The sequence below is a fragment of the Pyrus communis genome, chromosome 6 (genome assembly GCF_041283825.1).
Source record: "Pyrus communis isolate YQ-2024b chromosome 6, ASM4128382v1, whole genome shotgun sequence".
NCBI lineage: Eukaryota > Viridiplantae > Streptophyta > Magnoliopsida > Rosales > Rosaceae > Pyrus > Pyrus communis.
In genome coordinates this window covers 24,418,285-24,437,052 of record NC_142570.1, presented here as the reverse complement: position 1 = coordinate 24,437,052, position 18,768 = coordinate 24,418,285, and the positions used below count along the sequence as shown (strand labels likewise).

General features: G+C 34.9%; 1 protein-coding gene across 1 annotated transcript; it reads left to right on the top strand.

Moving 5' to 3' along the window:
• Positions 1–14,114: 14,114 nt before the first annotated feature.
• On the top strand, positions 14,115–18,679 carry LOC137710547 (AT hook motif DNA-binding family protein). Its single transcript, XM_068449608.2, has 6 exons — positions 14,115–14,317; positions 14,933–15,552; positions 16,206–16,258; positions 16,999–17,130; positions 17,686–17,847; positions 18,028–18,679. Exons 2-6 carry the CDS (start codon positions 15,024–15,026, stop codon positions 18,265–18,267), a joined length of 1,116 nt encoding a protein of 371 aa, XP_068305709.2. The 5' UTR covers positions 14,115–14,317; positions 14,933–15,023; the 3' UTR covers positions 18,268–18,679.
• Positions 18,680–18,768: the final 89 nt, after the last annotated feature.

Genomic DNA, 18,768 nt, shown 5'->3' with positions numbered 1-18,768 from the left:
TCTTTGAAAGATCGATGGAGCATTTTTAAATCTAAATGGCATAACAAGTCACTCAAAATGTTCTTCTGGACAAGTAAAAGTTGTCCACTCAATTGATTATTCTGCTAATCGTATTTGTCAAAATCCTGATTTACAATCAAATTTACTAAAATATTTACTCTCTTGAATTTTATTTATAAGTTCATCATTATTTGGTAACTTATAACTATCTTCATATATATTATCATTTAATCTCTTGTAATTATAAACTATTCTAGCCTTACCTGTCTTTAGTTCTAAATGTTTTCTCACAATAAATGTTGCTGATCTATGTTTAGACTTAGAGGGTCTAATTACTTTTAAATTTAACCACTCTTTTATTTGTAGCTCAAATTCTTGTTTATCTATTAAACTATAAAGCATATTAGTTATCTTTATGGTTAATTCTGGATTAATTATATTTAATTTTGCTAGTATTTTATTTTTACTCTAATGTAACTATGGGTCTTCTCCTATAATCCTAATTTGTTCTGCTAATCGTAATAATCCTTCTAAATTCTCTGGTCTATCTAACTGTAATATTTCTATACGGTTTCTTCTTCTAAAATTGGATATTCATGCTTATATATTTCTTCATCAAACTCTTCTATATTATTATGCTCATCATTTTCTTTTAAGTTTTCTAAATAATGACTATCTTGGCCACTAAACTCTTCTATACTTATGCTTTTGTATGTTTCTATAGTATTGGTTTGAAAAATGTTATGTTGAGATTCATAAATAAAAACACCTTGCAAACTTTTCAAAAAATTTAAACCTAAAATGAATGGGTATGATCCTACTGGTGAAACACATGTTAATGGTAAATTAAATTGTTGTTTTTCTACTTTAATAAACTCATTATTAATGCATTGTGTTAAATAAACTGGTCTCTCATCAAATTGTGTTATTTTCACTGGTTTTGCTAATTTTTGTCTACATTTTTCTGATACTAACTTTTCTCTTATTACACTCTATGTACTTCCTATATTTATCATTGATGTTGTTTGTATTTTGTGTTCTTTTACTATTTCTATTTCACAATTTATGGTAATTAAAGAACTATTTTTTGGCTTTTCTATACTATAAACAATATTTTCTAATATTTCAGTATTTTCTTGTGATTCTGCTAAATTAATTTCTAATAACCTATTACTATAACACTTTTCACACAAATATTGAATATGTATTATAATATTTGTTTGCAACTAACTTGCTACACTTACAACATTTTTTTGGTCAACCTAAATTTATATATTTATACTCTTCTTCATGTTGTTCTTCTATGAATGCACGCATATATTCTTCTAAAACACTGTCTAAATTACTTGAATCTTCCAAGTCTGAATGTATCATATTTATACTTTCTATACTATAAATACTCTCATTATCACTTAAATCATCTAAATTGTATATTGACTGAATATCTTCATCTTCTTCTAACTTAAACAACTTCATCAAATATATTTTTTCTCTCAGTTGTTTTCCTAATTTTGGATATTTTGGTCTAATGTGTCCAATCTCTCAACATAAATAACATTTACAACTACTCTTATCTTTTTGTGTATATTTTTTAATCCAAGGTTTACCACTTCTTTTCCTAAATTGTTTTGTAATATATTTTCTCTTCCTATATGTTCTTGAAGGTCTATTGTTGTTTGTAGGGTTTATATGACCTATATTTCTTTTTGTATATTTTCTTATACTTATTTTTCTTATGGCAACCATATTGTTGTTGTAAATCTATATTTTTACAACTCATATAAAATTGCTTCCTAATTTGTTTCTTAACTTTTATTTGACTACACTCTTGTCTAAGTATATCATATACATGTTGAATTTCAGGTCCTATGGCAATATCGTTTTTCTTTGGATGCTTTTGTTATTCATTCCAAATCTTTTCACCTATTGGCCCTTTTATTTTTGTCATATAAGTATCTAATAAATTAATATCAATAATTCTACATGTTTTTCCTAAATATTTAAAGAAATATGTAGTATACTCAGCTATATACTGTAAATCACAATGTAATTGTTCTAAATTTCTAATTGCTCTTATTTGTTCGTGTTCGCTTTTGCTATCTAACATATAATGATCTAAAAATTCTTCCTTAATCAAAGTAACAAAACCATCAATATTAAAATGTGTTTTAGCTACCTGATGTTGTTCTAGATTTTGAATTTTCCATGATTGGAAATAATCAAAAACTAAATCATCTAAAGTATGCTCAAAGTAATCTAACATATTTTGTGAATTACTAAAATCTAACATTAATGCTGCATGTACGCAACATTTCTCCCATCTCTCAATTGTTCTTTCCTACTCTTGTGGATCTACATCATCTAAATTTAATATATTTCCTGCTATATTTATTTGTTCTAATTCTCTCAAATATGGAATCCTATTTTTACTAGGTGGTTTTATCATACTTTCTTTTATGTAATCTACTCCATCTTGTTCTTTATATTGTTAATTTGTTGGTCTAAAAAATTGTTTATCAGTTCTACCTGTGTATCCTGGATTTTCTACTCCTGATGTACTACTTTCTTCTGCTGGATTACATTCTACTTTCAATTCTAATAAATTATTATATTCTTTTGATCCTAAAATATGTTCTACTCCTATTTCTAAGACTAATTTTTTCATCTCTTCATCTGAAATTCTATGTAGTTCTAAATCATATGTCTTATATTTTTCTAAATATTGTTCTTTATCTAAATGATCAATATCTTCTATAAGTTTGTCTACAATATGATCAAAATTTTGCTCAACTAAATTAATATCTAAATTATCAAAAGCCATATGAATACTCTCATTTTTGTTCTCACTCTCATCTTGACACACCTCGACCCAGAAAGTCCACTTGGACCCGAATCGAGCTGTGCTGGCCGACACCTGGAAGGTGACGAAGCCATAAAATGTGATAGTGTATAAAAAGTGAATAAATTTGAATCTAAAAGTGTCTAAGTACCAGAGTGCGCTATGAGTGAGAGCGAACCCATTTCACACGCGATGTCAGAGCATAAGTAAGGTACAGTAGTGTGGGTAAGAATCATACCCTCAGAAATATCCATCAATACTAAGATTCACCATAGATTCTTATCGATACAAACTCAGCAGCTAAAACCTGAAGGGCACCAAACAGAAGGTGTGAGTAAGCAATAAAACCAAGCTTCCCAAAGTTATTACCTCTCTAAAAGTAATGCCCTAAATGTAAAACCTGTATCGTTTTCCATAAGACAGTACAACATATATACATATATCCAAACCATACTCAGAAATGACCAAAACCACGGTTTGCCATCAACTCCACCATACATTAATAAGTAGGCCAAATGAACTAAATCAATACAAAGTGATATATCAGTCAGAGTCATCTAAAATGACATGTACAACTTATCCATATCTCATCAATCATGGCTAGCATATAAGTCGGAGTCACCTATAGTGACCTGTACGACTTATCCATATCTCATCAATCCTGGCTAGCATATAAGTCGGAGTCACCTATAGTGACATGTACGACTTATTCATATCTCATCAATCATGGCTAGCATATAAGTCGGAGTCACCTATAGTGACCTGTACGACTTATCCATATCTCATCAATCCTGACTAGCATATAAGTCAGAGTCACCTATAGTGACCTGTACGACTTATCCATATATCATCAATCCTGGCTAGCCAATAGCTCAATAAGTATACCTGCACACGAGTCGGAACCACCTAAAGTGGTATGTATGACAGGACTGTGTGTAAATCAATACGCTCAAGTGCTACGATCACGTGAAGACTGGGCGAATAATCGCGGGTCACCTACGAGTCGGAACCACCTAAAGTGGTCTGTATGACATGACTGTGCATCTACCTTGAATCCAAGGTGAGCGTAAGGTGCGGGAGGTAAACATCACGTGAATGACTGTGCCCTGGCCAAGGGCGGGAGCACTAACACCGGGGTGCAGGTTTATGAGCTCTCAATGCATCTCAATATAACATGTGGAACTCATGGCAACCAGTACGACAGTATCGAAGTTGCCTAACACATAACTGTAGTCATGCTATAACTCAATCGATTCAACTAATACCATAAACTCACCTGAACTTACCTGGGTGTCCTGAGTTCACCTTTGCACTTGAAAACATTCCCAATAATTATATGCAAGTAATATACATTTTGAATACCATGATGCAATCTAATACTCAACCATGTCGTAACATTCTCAATTATAAACAATACGGTGTGAAGTGTACAATCAATAACGCCCTACTTCTGAACTACTTATTTTCAAGGATAATTATCCATGACGACCCAATTAACACTAATTTAGCTAACTAATTCATAAAACTAAAACTTGCATTTACCAATTTCCTTCGCATTACTCAATTTCCCAAGCAAGGCTTTTGTCTCAAATATTTTATGGCTGCATCTAACGTCTCATTAGACTGCCTACGTACCCTAAACAGGAATCAAGCCATTCGTAGTTCATATAGTACTTCAAGCATTCACAATAATTATATATGAAAGTAATATATCTAATCAATTTAAAAGTGTCGATAGAACTCTCAACAATATGTACGATAAAAAGGAAAAATCCACTTACCTGGAGCCCACGCTATGATTCTCTAGCGCACACATCGAGGCGTCCTGAATGATTGGTCCTTGTGACTAATTATCAAATCACATCTCATAACTCTTATCCGAAGAATACGTAATTCACATGAAACACAACCTCAACGACATTCTAAAATAGTTTGGGACTCATTGACCACAAGTCAACTGTCGATCAAAGATCGACGGTAGGGTTTACAACCCTGTATAACTTGACCCGGAAGATCCGCATATCAGATTTCCAATCTGTAACTCCCAACGATCCACAATATGTTTCTAGAATAACATATTAAAATTTCATTACGATCCAACAGTCAGATCTCCATCAATTGCCTAAAACAAGTGGATGTGAACATTTATTTTACTAACTTACAAATCCAATTCAGGAAGATCCGTAAGTCGGATTCCCGATCCATAAATTCCTATTATCTTTAAATATTACGTATTATAATATATCCAATTTTGGTGACGATCCAACGGTCGGATCATCGATTCACATTTTTATCAAGTAACGTATCGTAACAAATTTAGGTTCCAACTATCAACCTACGTCATTCAAATGATAAAACTGAATTCAAGACATTTGACATAGCCTACAAATAGCATTGGCGGTCCACTGGCCACGCGCCGCCGCGGGTGGCGGTCGTCCGCCCTACTCGTCGGAAAATCCAACTATTTCCAAAAATCCTCAAACTTCACATAAATGAAGATCTCAGTGAGCGGAGCAACTTTCATACCTGCCACGAAGTCCAAAAGTGGATGGAAGATGGTCAATTTTTCCCACAAAGCCGGTGGGTGCCAAAAAGACGTCGATTCATCGTCTACGGTGGTCCAACGGGGTCAAGGTTGGTTGGGTTTTGCTCCTGGGATGATGGGCTACAAAGCCCAAGTGGTGGCATCGGCCATCGCTTTGCCGATTTGCCGGAAAATCGAAAAGGATGGCCAGAGCACCATTGATTTTCGTCAACTTTTGTGACCTCAAACCGCCTCATACCATGGTTAATCAAGGTGGTTCTTGGGTGGGTTTTGTAGAGGGGAATGAGAGCTTCAAGTTGGTGGTGGTGGCATCGAAAAACTCCACCAGAGTTGGCCGGAATCGGCCTTGGAAAATGGGTGGTCACATATGTCGGGTATGGGTGCACGGGAAGCTTTCCCATTTTTTTTTTCCTTTTCTTTTCTTCTTTCTTTCTGATTGACTGCAAGCTTCACTTCTCTCTTCTAATTGGTTCCTTGTCCCTTTAATTTAATTGGTCCACTAATCCCACAAGGTGGGAATTCAAATATTTAAATAATCAATTTCAAACGTCCATAACTATACCGTTATAATCCGGACTCGCAAACGGCTTTCGCCTATACGTTCGTACCAATGAGTACTACGAGGATATGCTAAAAGAATAAGTCCCACATCTCTCAAGTCGATGGTCAACGGAAGTCAAAGTCCTTACGTCTAGGGCAATTTCGTAAATTCACGCTTTTAAAATAAAATAAAAACGTAAAATTTGGAACAGGTTGTCACACATCTTCTTCTATATTTTCTAATTCCTTGTAATTATTAAACCTAATTGTTGCTTTACCTGTACTTGTAATTACTAAACCTAATTGTTGCTTTACTTGTACTAGTTTCATATATTTGTACTCTATCTAATTGTCTATTTTTTGCTACTTGTAAATTAGGTAATGTCCACTGAGTTCCTTCTAAAAAGTTATTATCTACGGGTTTTGCTTCTATCATATTTACATGCTTACTAGTTACTACCAAATGTTTGAACTAAAATTTGAAATTCAAAATTAAACTTATGATTATATTTATTAGACATTTTTCCAATATACATTCAACTAATATATAAAGTTTTATACTCTCCTTTCATATTATAATTTTTTGTTCTTATGCTTACTTTATTATATGTACTAAATTCGTTTATTGTCATAACATAATTTGGAATACATCCTATGATAGCTAAATTTGAACTCAAGTCTACTTCAGATGTTATTATTGCTGCTTGCTGGTGATTATCTCATCTATCATCATATATTATATTAAAGCTTTTGTGTCTACTTGTGCTCTAGTTAATCCTGCTATTGCAATTAATTTTGTCCCTTTGTGAATCTGACTGAAATGTGATTTTCTCAAATGCATAACTGCTTCCTTACTAAGTAAATTAAGTGTAACTTCTTTATCAATACAACTAACTTCATATTGACTGATATTATTTATAATTCTACTTTTATTTTCAAATAAACCTAATTGGTACAAATTATATTTATTTTTCTGTGTTTTCTCAAATCCTCTTCTAATAAATTTTTGTGCTTCCTCTTTATTTGGATAAATATATTTAGCTCTAACTACTTCTTTTCCTTTTCTCCTAAAGAGTTCCATTTTTTGTTATCAAAATGATTTATCTTAGGTCTTCTAATATGATTATTTGTACTTAAATTTAAATGCTCTAATTTTTCTAACAAAGTTTGTGAAGTGATGAAGATGCATTATGTAAAACTTGATTTATTTCTGCTATTTGTTCTTCAACTTGATCTAATTTTTTAGTCAAACTTAAAACTAATTGAATAATGATTTTGCATAATGGGAATATTACTACTAGCTACTTGTGTTGAAAAATCTGTTAAACCTATTGGTTCTTTATCTAACTTACCAATTTCTTTCAAAACTTGGATATATTTTCTACCAGTTCTAGAATCGGTCATTAAACTAATAATCTATCTATTTTATTATGCAACTTATCAACTTGTTCACTCAACTTTTTTTGCACTAATTGAATTTTTTGAACTTCTAATTTTAAATGCTCAACTATTTCTAATGATCTAAGTTCTACTTGCTTAGGCTTACTATCTATGAGGTTAATAATCTCTTTTATCTCTCTTTTGCTAGGAAACCTTTGAATATTTTTATTATTATCTTCTAACTGAGATGTAATATAATCTAAATTTTGTCTAATTGTTTTTATGGAGTTTTTCTGAAAATGCTCTAACAACTGGTTTAACAATTGATTATGCTTATTATTTTCTAATTTTATATTTTCTGCTTGACTGATAATAAGATATACAATATTATTGGCTTATGGATTTTCTTCACTATGCAATTATGATTACGTTTCCTTAATGGAAAGTAACAAACTAAACTATTTTGGAATAAGGTTATTTTTCTTTTTTGTGGTTCGCTAATTTCTAAATTAAGGTAATTTATCATGAACTACAGTCCACCTTTCTCTAAAGTTACGGCTAACTGGTTTCTTGGAAACTCTCTTTCTTCTCTCAAAGTCCCTAAAACTTGATATGTTGCTCTTTTTTCTTCTAAAATTTTATGTTGCACTTCTGTATTATTATATTTACTAATAAATGAAGGATGTTCAAGATAACCAAGATAAAACTTCTGCTTATTCAAAGTCTTGCTAATTCTTTTGGATATATATGCTAATCTTCTCTTTATGCTAGTTATAGTTGGGTGTCTAGGACAATAAATACCTGGTGATTGTGGTTGACAAGACAAGGACAATAATATATGTTGTTCATACAAAATAAAAGAGTGTAATATCAGTTGTGTTAATGACTTCCATTCTCAAAGTACTTTAGTATTATAATTATATTGTTAAAATGCTAAACTTGGCTCTGATAATAAATTCGTTAAGCAAACCCGGTTAAATAGTCGAATGACCATTATAACAACTAGACATAAAACCTTGCATATGGAACTTGACATGTTTCAGTATGACGGCCATTCACAATGCATGTATAAGGCCTTAACGGTTGAACTCAGAAGTACGAAGAACTTAGAGATACCTTGGTGAATGTCCAGTTATTTGTATGGCATGCATTCAACTATAACAGAGTGCTCGAACAAAGTATGATTGTCTTGGCAGGTTAATAAAAGAACTACAATAGTGTTTCCCTATTTTGGACTAAAAGTCTAATTAAACAAACACACTAAAAAGAAAGAAAACTTACTTAAGACTTAGAGATTAGTTGAATCTGTACACTTGAACTTTTATTGATATATAAAATGTTTACAAAGAAAAGTGTTTACAAAGGATGCTAAGAAGGCTACAGATGCTTGAGTGTATGAAGATTGAAGAATGGTGTGAGTATATGGTGTGTGTATGGTGTGTATTTGGTGTTGAGGTGTGTCCTTACAATGAATGGAATTCCCCTTATATATACTGAATGAGAATACTATGGTATTAAAATTCTTTACAAATGAATGGTGTAGACGTATCTTTGGTACTTGTCATTTGTCACTTTGCTTCTACTGTTGCTGAAATTGTCAGCACTGTTTCTGAAACGTGGTCTAACTTATTTGTCTTCTTTTGCCTTGTTTTGATGACTGCATGTGAATTTGGTTGCCTCTTTTTGCATGTCAACTTGTGCATGGCTTGTGTGACAGCCCGTTCCGGATTTTTCGAACCGTATGAGTGAAATGACGGTTTTGCCCCTAATGGATAATTGTTGTTTGTGTGGTTGTTTTGGGTTTTTGGTTGGTTGCATCCCAGCCACACATCCATCATCATCATCACCCATCTCTCCTATTCCCTCTGCCCTGTCCCGAGCTCTCTTTCTCTCCTTTTCCTATTCTTTTTGTACGGACGACACCCAAAACCATTGAACCCTTCACAGATCGAGGAAATAAATTACATATTCGTGCTCGTGAGGTCCTTAGAAGTTCAACCATACCCATTTCAAGTAAGGATACCTTCGTTTTCACGTCGAACTCGGGATCCCCCGATTTGGTCACTGTTCATGCACATGTTAATTCTTGCGTTTTTGGAAATTTCAAGCTTGTAGGAAGCTTGGTGAGGTCCTTAGGAGGCTCAGGGTGGTTCGTTTAAAGGTTTTGGACGTCGGGATCGTGAGTTACAAGTTTGGCCAGAGTTGGTGGTGTTCCTGGCGAGATTCAGTGGGTTTTAGTGCTTGAAAGTGGTATGGATTTGTTCCTCTTGTTGTAAGCTTCATTTTGGTACCAATTTTGTGAAATTTGGTTGAAAAACGAAGATACAAGGTTTTAAAAATTTCCCGGTTTTCCAGCGCCAGCGACGGCGACGGAGTTTGGCCGGAGAAGATGACGGAATATTCCGTCAGTTTGGACGGAATATTCCTAACGGCGTTAACAGCATCAGTTAGATTTAACAGAATATTCCTGACGGCATTAACTGACGCCGTCAGTGTGCCAGGCACGTGCCTGCGCGTGGGCGGCGTGTGTGGCCGTGCCTTGGCCGGCGCGTGCGGCGTTGGAAAAATTTTCTAAAAATATGGGGATGTTCCTGAGGTTAAGTAGATCACGTTGGTGTATTCATACACCCCATTTGAGTATTGTATGAGAAGTTATTTCGTGATGTTGGTTATGTACTTTAAAATTAACGTTTTTATAGTTGTTACGCATATAGGTGAGACCTATCCCGAGGACGAGCGCGGTCACTCGAGGTAAGGGGGTGACGACCCTTCTACATATCAGTGAGTGGGCTTTTGGTTTTCCGTATATACCTATATACTTACGTTTTTCCCAGAAAGTGAATGGAAACGTTTATACATTTATATGCCATGCATTATGTTTGCCGTTTGTTTATCCATTATTAGTAGCATATATATATATATATATATCTGTATGTTGGTGTTGTGGGCGCACAGATAAGTGCCAGGTGAGTATGGTTTATGCTTATGTTCAGTAGTGATTTGAGATGCATAGAGAGCTCATAACCTGCACCCCCGGTGTTAGTGCTCCCACCCAGAGTTGGTCACAATCCTTCACGTGAAGTTCACCTCCCGCACCACACGCTCATCTTGGATCCAAGTTAGGTGCACAGTCCTGTCGTATAGACCACTTTAGGTGGTTCCGACTCGTAGGTGACCCGCGATTATTCGTCCAGCCTTCACGTGATCGTAGCACTTGAGCGTACTTATATTACACCCAGTCCTATCGTACAAAACACTTTAGGTGGTTCCGACTCGTGTGCAGGTATATTTAGTGAGATGGATATTTGAGCTCTAGATTCAGCCGTACAAGTCACGTTAGGTGACTCTGGCTGACAGATTACATGGCATTGATTTGACATTTCCTGAGCACTTGCATTCTATTTAGAGGCATTTGACATGGCATATTTCCGAGCATGATTTATATATATGTATATTATATTTCTGGGAAGTATACAGGTTTTATGGCAAGGGGTTAGAACTTTGTTTATGAAATGGTTTTTGGAAAGCTTTGTTTTTGCCCACTCACGCTTTTTGTTTTGCGCCCCTCCAGGTTCTAGTTGGCTAGCAATTTTGGTGGCTCCCCAGAGGATTTCCCCGGCATATCTGACAGATTATCACCAGTGTAGGACCACCTTTGGGTGTGTCTATGTAGTATTGTTTCTCTCGGACTGCATTAGGTCTTCCGTGCTCTGAATTTGTTTTTCACTTACGCTTGCACATGTATGTTCTTACGTTGTGCATAGCTGGTTTTTTTTTTTTTCGTACTTTTATTATTATTTATTAGCTTCCGCACTGTGCACATAGTTACGTCACTTCCACGTGAAAGTCAGCATGTCCTGATCTCGATCGGGGTGTGTCAGCTTGTTTCCTGGAGCCCATAACTTTGTCATTTGTATTTGCTTTGATGAAGAGCATGTGCCTTTCAATGGATGTTGGAGATTGGGATAGTTTTGCCTTTTTCTGTCAAAAGGTTTTCAAGGGCAACCTTGCCATTTTTAAAATTATTTGTTCTTATGGTTAAATGAAAGTTTTCTAGGGTGTTTCCATTAGTTTTTCATTTTTTGTTTCCTGTTTGGGCTTTGTTTTGCTTGGAGGTCTTATTTTTATTTTGTCCTGGACTTGTAATTGAGCCTCCTATTTTGTATAGATGTTGGGTTGTTGATGAAGTCACATTTGCCAACAAATAAAAAAAAAGAAAAAAGAAAAAAAGAAGACATCCAAATAGGTTGAGAGTTGATAGTGGAGTGCAAGAAATGCAAGATACTCGCTTGATTTGAAGGACCACGTAGGCAGTAAACAAATATTTCAATTTCAAAAGGAATTGATGGATGGTCAACCAAAGAAAAAGCAGATGGCAATGAAGGCGTTGGAGAGTAAATGCAAATTAAATTATTTATTTATTTTTGTACGAATGCAAAACTGCAAATTAGGCCTTGGCTTTTACTTGCTTCTCTGTATATTAAGGGAAAGGACAAAAATAATAAAATATTCAAAATATTAAATTTTGTCTTTTTCTTAATTAGAACTTTAAAATTTAAAAAAATTAATTAGTTACGTCTAAAATAATAATTTTCAAACAAATTCACCAAACCTAAAATTTAGATGTTAACCCCCCAGGTTGCTCCAACTTTCGGCCAAAAATAAATTTTGGATTAAAATTTGATTTTTTTTTTAATTTTTTGGCAAATTTAACCCAAGAAAGATGCTTAGTTATAAAAGTCTGACCCAATGTGTGCATAGACGCACTTAGACAAAGAGAGAGTGCAAAAGATTGACGCGCTAAAAGCAAGAAAACGTGCCAAATGCAAGGAAAAGGGGACAACGTTGAGGGGAAGTGGGGCCCAGCATGAAGGTGTTTTCACTACCCATGTGCAATCCTGATTGCTTTATTTTGATTGAACGTCATAGATTCTTGGACCGTTGGATGCTCTGACAACTCAGATTAAAAAGTATTTAATTTTAAATTTTGAATTTATAAGTACATTGAATTCAAGGGGTGATATCAAATGTGATCAAATCTAAAGGTAAAAAAAATAAAATCTAACGGTCCAAAACTTAATCAACGGCGAAGTGCAACACTTTGTTTCTAAAAATAGTCTCTTTGCCACTCAATACATATGTCTAGTGGTATTACTCTTAATTTGTAAGTAAGGGGTCTTAGATTCAAATATTGTAGATGACCTAATTTGATGTCAAATTAGGTTGCGTATTGTGTGACTTAATCAACCCACTATTTCCTGAGTGTAAAATATATCGTCGTAGTAAAAAAAAATCAATTTAGTAATTTTTCATTATTTATCGAAATCTAAATGTTTTAAAATTAAACATTCATAAAGTTAAATTATGATGGCCTACCTAATTTTTTTTTTTAAAGTACTTTAATGGACATAATTTAGCATAAATTTCATTCCTTAATAATTTAGGGCTAAAAGTTTTACCCAACACCATTGAAGCAGCAAATTGTATTTAAATTAAAACTGGCAAATGATACCCACGCGATGCTGCAAGATTAAAAATCATATAAATTTTTTGTATAAAGTACTATTTTCATACAAAAGATAATAATTGATGTGTACGTACATACTATTTACATGCAAAAGATTTGGTAGACAGTTCAAATAGTTAGCCTAACACAAACTATAAGGAAGCCGCCTTGCAATATATGATTTGGGTAAATCTAAACAATTGAACTCACACATAAAAATAGTAAAAACCTTTCCAATGAAAAGTATAAGCAAACCAAGAAAAGGGTTTCACTAAAAACGACTTGATTCGCTGCGAACCAAATTCAATCCCAATTTCCTTCACCAACTGTCTCCTCTAATCCCACCTAACTATTTATCAACATAAAGTTCGTATCCTATATGCCTTGAAATGCTAAACTTACGATTCACATACCTACAAATTGCAATTCAAAAATCAAAATACAAACGTGAATCAGAAAACTACCAAACATAAATCCAAATGTTAGGAAGTTTAAATATTACAAATAAATAAATAAGGAAAAATCCATGATCTCATGACAGCCACCAACAAACATTCGTTCCTTTGAAAATACCCAAATTAATTTCAAACGAAATCTAGTGAGAGTCGGTTCAAACTTCAAACGAAATATCTATAATCTACATTAATTCAAACGAAATATGCACAAACCAAGCTAAATTAATTCATTCAAATAATTATTTGCTTCCGTTGCCCAACCCAAATTAGTTCAAACAAAATTTACACAACACAAATTAAGAGATCAAACCAAATCTACACAACCCAAATTAAGAGATCAAAACCAAGCTAATTTTTTTCTTTTGGATTTCTGAGAGTCTTCCTCAGAGTTAGTGAATCGAGCTGGGTGAGGTGCGCTGTCGAGACGGTGAAAGGAAGCTCGTCGGGTGATGGCGAGGTCGCCGAGGTGGGGGACGTCGACGATGAGAAGAAACGGCATTGTGGTTTGGCGAAGGAGGAGATAAAGAATGACCAAAAGCAAAAAGGATCGAGCGAGAGGGAAGCGAAAGAGGGGAGAAGGAAGAAAAATAAAATAAAAAAGAAATCCGAGGGACAAAATCGAAATTTGGTTAAGTATGTGAGGGCAAAATTGAACGAACATTGTGCTTATGAACAGCATTTCAGTTGTTTTTCAGTTTTAGTATATATTGAATTTTTAAATATTAATTCAAAAGTTGGAAATAATCTTTATTTTATTACTATTATTTGAAATAAGGAAAAAATATTTTAATTTAAAAATAAAAATATATAATTTAACATAAAAATAAAAGATCAATTGACACACGTTTTGGCGTGTGCAAGTGACTAATTTCTAATTAAAGTCCGTAGAGGAAAAGGCACGAAATAAAAAGAAAATAAAAAATATCCGAATTAAAATATAACCAAATATTCAGATTTCTCGCATTTCTTAGAAAAAGGGCTTCGGAGCCGCTCTGTGTTTTCGGTCCGGAACCCTAGAATTTGCGCGTCGCCGTAATTTTTCTGAATTATTGGTAAGTCGAACGTATTTTTTGGGCTTATTTTTTTATTTTCCTTTATTTTCACTGTATTTTCTTAATGATTCTTTCACTGTAAATTGGCAAAAAATATATCTTATTTTTCTAAAAAACAAATTGTTCGTTGGTGGAAGTAAAATGCTGAATTTTGTTTCGTTTAAGCTTTAATGTTAAAATATTTTGCTTGATCTGTTCTGATACTTGAAAAAAAAAGCAAATGTAATTTTTTTTCCAGGTCATGTAATTCTGGAAGTTATTAGGGTTTGTTGTTGGTTGTGTAAATTAAGTTGGGCTTTTGGTTTTTACTCCCAGATTGGTGGGTAGTTGCTGTCAGGGTTAGGGTTTAGATACTTTTGGCAGAATGAGCTTACTTGGAATCTAACACCATCTTCTTCTTCTGCTTCTGCTTTGGTTTTCATTTTTGTTTTACTGTTCTTGAAAAATTCAGATAAATTGAATAACAATTTCTGTTTGAAAGAAAAGTTTTTATTTATTTATTTATTCATTTAGTGTGTATAATGTAGATTAGGGTTTGTAAATTGTGGTGATAAGAAAATGGTAAATTTCTTTGTACTGATCTGCTTTTTCTTTTTCTTTTTTAATTGTGTTCAGGAGTTTTGGTTTGATGGAATTTTAGTACCAGTGAAAATTGCGAATATATAAAAAAAAATTAAATTAAAAGAAAAAAAAAAGAAAAGAAAAAATGTCCGGATCTGAGACGGGAGTGATGACTAGTAGGGAGCCGTTTCTGCAGAAAAGTCCTCTTCAGTCACAGTCTGCCATTCAGAGCATGCGGTTGAACTTCAGTCCTGACGGCGGCTCCGCTCTCTACAAACCTGTCGCCGCCGCCACCTCACCTGCTTATCAGTCCTCAGCCGCCGCTTCCGGCGGAGGTGCTGTTGTGCCGGGGGGCGCCGGAGAAGGTGCAGTTATGGCCCCTGCTGCTGCTGCTGGGCTTAACATGAACACGGGTACTGAGCCTATGAAGAAGAAGAGAGGGAGGCCCAGGAAGTATGGGCCAGATGGCACAATGGCATTGGCTCTATCACCATCAGCCCCGCCTGTGACCGTCACCCAGCCCAGTGGTGGAGCATTTTCTCCTCCTCCTCTCCCTCCTGCCCCTGCCCCTCCTGGAGGAGGTTCTGCCTCACCACCACCCACTTCCACTTCCACCAAGAAATCAAGAGGCAGACCACCTGGTTCTTCCAAGAAGCAACAACTGGATGCTTTGGGTATCCTTTCCTTCCTTTTCCATTCTAAATTCTTAAATTCTTAAAATTTTAAATTCAATTGGGTTTTATTTATATCCTATGAATCTTATATTTTATTTTGTTTTAGTGCTGGGGTGCGTTTGGAATCTGCTTTGTTCTGGGTCTTTGATATTGTTATTATTTTTGTTTGGCAAATTTTCTGTGACGTAGGTTGGGGTTTCAGCCAACTTTACAGTGGCTTTGACTTGGTTTTATGTATCCAGATACGAAAAAACTTAGTTGTATGTACTTTTTTGTAATTTTTTACTTAATATCATCTGTATGGAAATCTGGAAGTTGTTCCCGTTTGGGTTTCTGACAGCAAATGAATGGATTTAATAATAAGGGATATATTTGCGGATGGCCTTTAATAAATAGAAAGGGGTACAACAAAGGTGGTATGCTTGAGATTCTTATATATCAAATTTACTTATCTGCCCTGGATTGCTGTATTGTCAACTAAACAAAATTTGTTTTACTGGTTCATTATATAACTTATAGATGCATGCATCCAGTGGCTATGGATCTTGTTTTAATGTTTCCCTTTCTAAGGCCAATTTTAATGTTGCTTTTTCGCTGCAAATAACTATATAATGATTACTGTACTATGGTTTACTTTGTTTTACTGTTTGTAGGATCTCCGGGATTTGGATTTACGCCACATGTTATCACTGTAAAAGCTGGGGAGGTTTCTACTTGCCCTTTTCTTTCTTTAATAACTTTGTTTTCGTATTCCCTGGTTGATCATCAATGCATCCATGCTTAGTCTGAGTAGTTTTTGAGCTAGAAATTTTATTTGATTGCATAATATATCTCTCTGCGACTTTAAACTAGTTCTTGTCCTTACAGTTTCCATGTTCTCTATATCCTGAGTAGCTGATCTCTTTCTTATTATGAACTTCTTTATTTGACTGATTATGCATGTCCTTCGATACGGTAAATGCATGTGTGATTTATCACTCACTGAATCTTGTTAAGCTCCTTTTTTCTGTCAACTGAAGTTCTGACTGCTTCGTCTGTTGCAATTAACGATATTTAGTTCCAATGGTTGGCAATGCTTGGTACATTTAATTCAAATATTTAGTTCCAAATTCAAATAATTCCGGTTTCTTAAATTTGCATAACATAGGAACTGAACATCTAGATTTACTATTTAGGGAGTAATTGGGCCATCGGAGTATTATGCTTTCCTTCACAATTTTCTGGGAATTTAGAACTTTAATCACAAAGTTCTCCTGAGGGTATCATTTGCCATGTCATGGTCAGATCCCACCTCAAGAGCTCATCATCAGTGAGCTAGCAGCTAATATGATTGAATGTCGCTAATTTTACATGCGCACCTGCTTTATTGTTTGGATGGCATACTCGTCATTTTTCTAGTTGATTACACTATATTGAATTTAAATTTTGATGCATTTAACCTTTCAGGATGTATGGTCAAAAATAATGTCATTCTCTCAGAATGGTCCTAGAGCTGTTTGCATCTTGTCTGCAACTGGAGCCATCTCTAATGTGACTCTTCGCCAACCGGCCACATCTGGTGGAACTGTAACATATGAGGTTTGTAAGATTGCTTTGTCTTGTCTGTTGGCCCTTCCTTGTATCCAAGTTGAACCTTTACATATGATACGTTGACTTTTTCATACAGTTTTGTTGTATGCTGGGCCTCAATAGCTGTTCTCTGGGAGCATTTACTGTGGATTAATATTCCAAGTCTCTCTAGGAACAGTTGTGTTTATGTTACGATACATGACTACGCCTATACTGATGAGTTTATGTCGCCATGTTCTGACATGATTATTTATGTTTGGTTTGAGAACTTTGGAACACCGAAGGTTTAAATTAATGAAATAGTTACTATCTGGGTTCCCCTCTAGGAGCATGTAATTAAAAGCTTGTTTGCTCTTCAGTCAGATGTAAGATTCAGTATGTGTCACAATTCGTCACAAAATTGAGTTAAACGCCAAAGTTATTGTTTTTCCATGAGTAATTATCATTAAATTTCTGTTAATCATTTGGTAATTACCATGGGGATTGGGTTCATCGTATGTATAATTTCTACCTATGAGTTCTCTCCTGCTAATTCCGTTTTATCATATGAATTTTCATATGCAGGGGAGGTTTGAAATTCTGTCACTCTCAGGCTCGTTTCTTCTATCTGAAATTGGTGGTCAACGGAGTAGAACTGGGGGCTTAAGTGTGTCGTTATCTGGCCCAGATGGCCGAGTTTTAGGTGGGGGTGTGGCAGGTCTTCTGACTGCTGCCTGCCCTGTTCAGGTATGTTTTATTTTTAGTTTGTACTTGTTATGTGAAAATTAATAGTTGAAGGAAATGGAGCATGTTGGAAGATTTTCCATGACGTGTGGGTTTATAAATTTTGAATCTAGACATAGTACGAGCCATATTTTATTTTCCATAATAGAATCAGTGATTTTGGGGATTCCCAATCCATTGCAGGTGGTAGTCGGAAGTTTTGCTGCAGATGGTCGGAAAGAATCAAAGACGGCAAACCAAATGGAGCCTTCATCTGTAGCACCGAAGTTTGATCCGGGCAGTGGGCCAACAGGGGCAAGTAGCTCCCAGTCACGTGGAACTCTCAGTGAATCTTCAGGCGGGCCTGGAAGTCCGCTTAACCAGAGCACAGGAACCTGCAATAACAATAACCCGCAAGGCATGTCAAGCATGCCATGGAAGTGAACGGTTTGGTAAAACTCGAGGCAGGCCTTTTCACTAATTTGTGCAGTAGGCATGATCAGCGGATGTTGTTTTTCTTAACTTTATTCGAGTCTATAGGGCAGGAACCCGTTGTAGTTTCAGCGCCGTGTGTTGTATGACTAGTAGAATAAGGAATGTAGAATACTTTGCAGCTTGACCTTATAGAGGAGAAATGGCCGGCTGAAAAGTGTCAACCAGGTAGCAAGAGGTGTGTGTGAATTAGAAAGTAGATTAAGTCTTGTGATTGTAGGACTTAATTATTAAGATTAATGATTAATTAGGATGAGTTAGTGATCTAGTTTATCACGCGTTTCGCTTGTTGTAATCTTTGTTGACCCTTGGATTATCCTGCTCAACTTCGACCTGTTCTCTAATGTAATATGCTTTAATTTTATTTTTTCCCCTCTATCCCTTTCTTGCTTTAATTTTATTTACACGTCGTGTGAAGTTATTAGAAATGATCATTGCCCATATTGTGAGCTT

Coding starts and splice junctions, on each gene's coding strand:
- LOC137710547 (XM_068449608.2), top strand. CDS start 15,024: ATGTCCGGATCTGAGACGGGAGTGATGACTAGTAGGGAGCCGTTTCTG. Junction 15,553..16,205: donor GCAACAACTGGATGCTTTGG/GTATCCTTTCCT, acceptor TACTGTTTGTAG/GATCTCCGGGATTTGGATTT. Junction 16,259..16,998: donor TCACTGTAAAAGCTGGGGAG/GTTTCTACTTGC, acceptor TTAACCTTTCAG/GATGTATGGTCAAAAATAAT.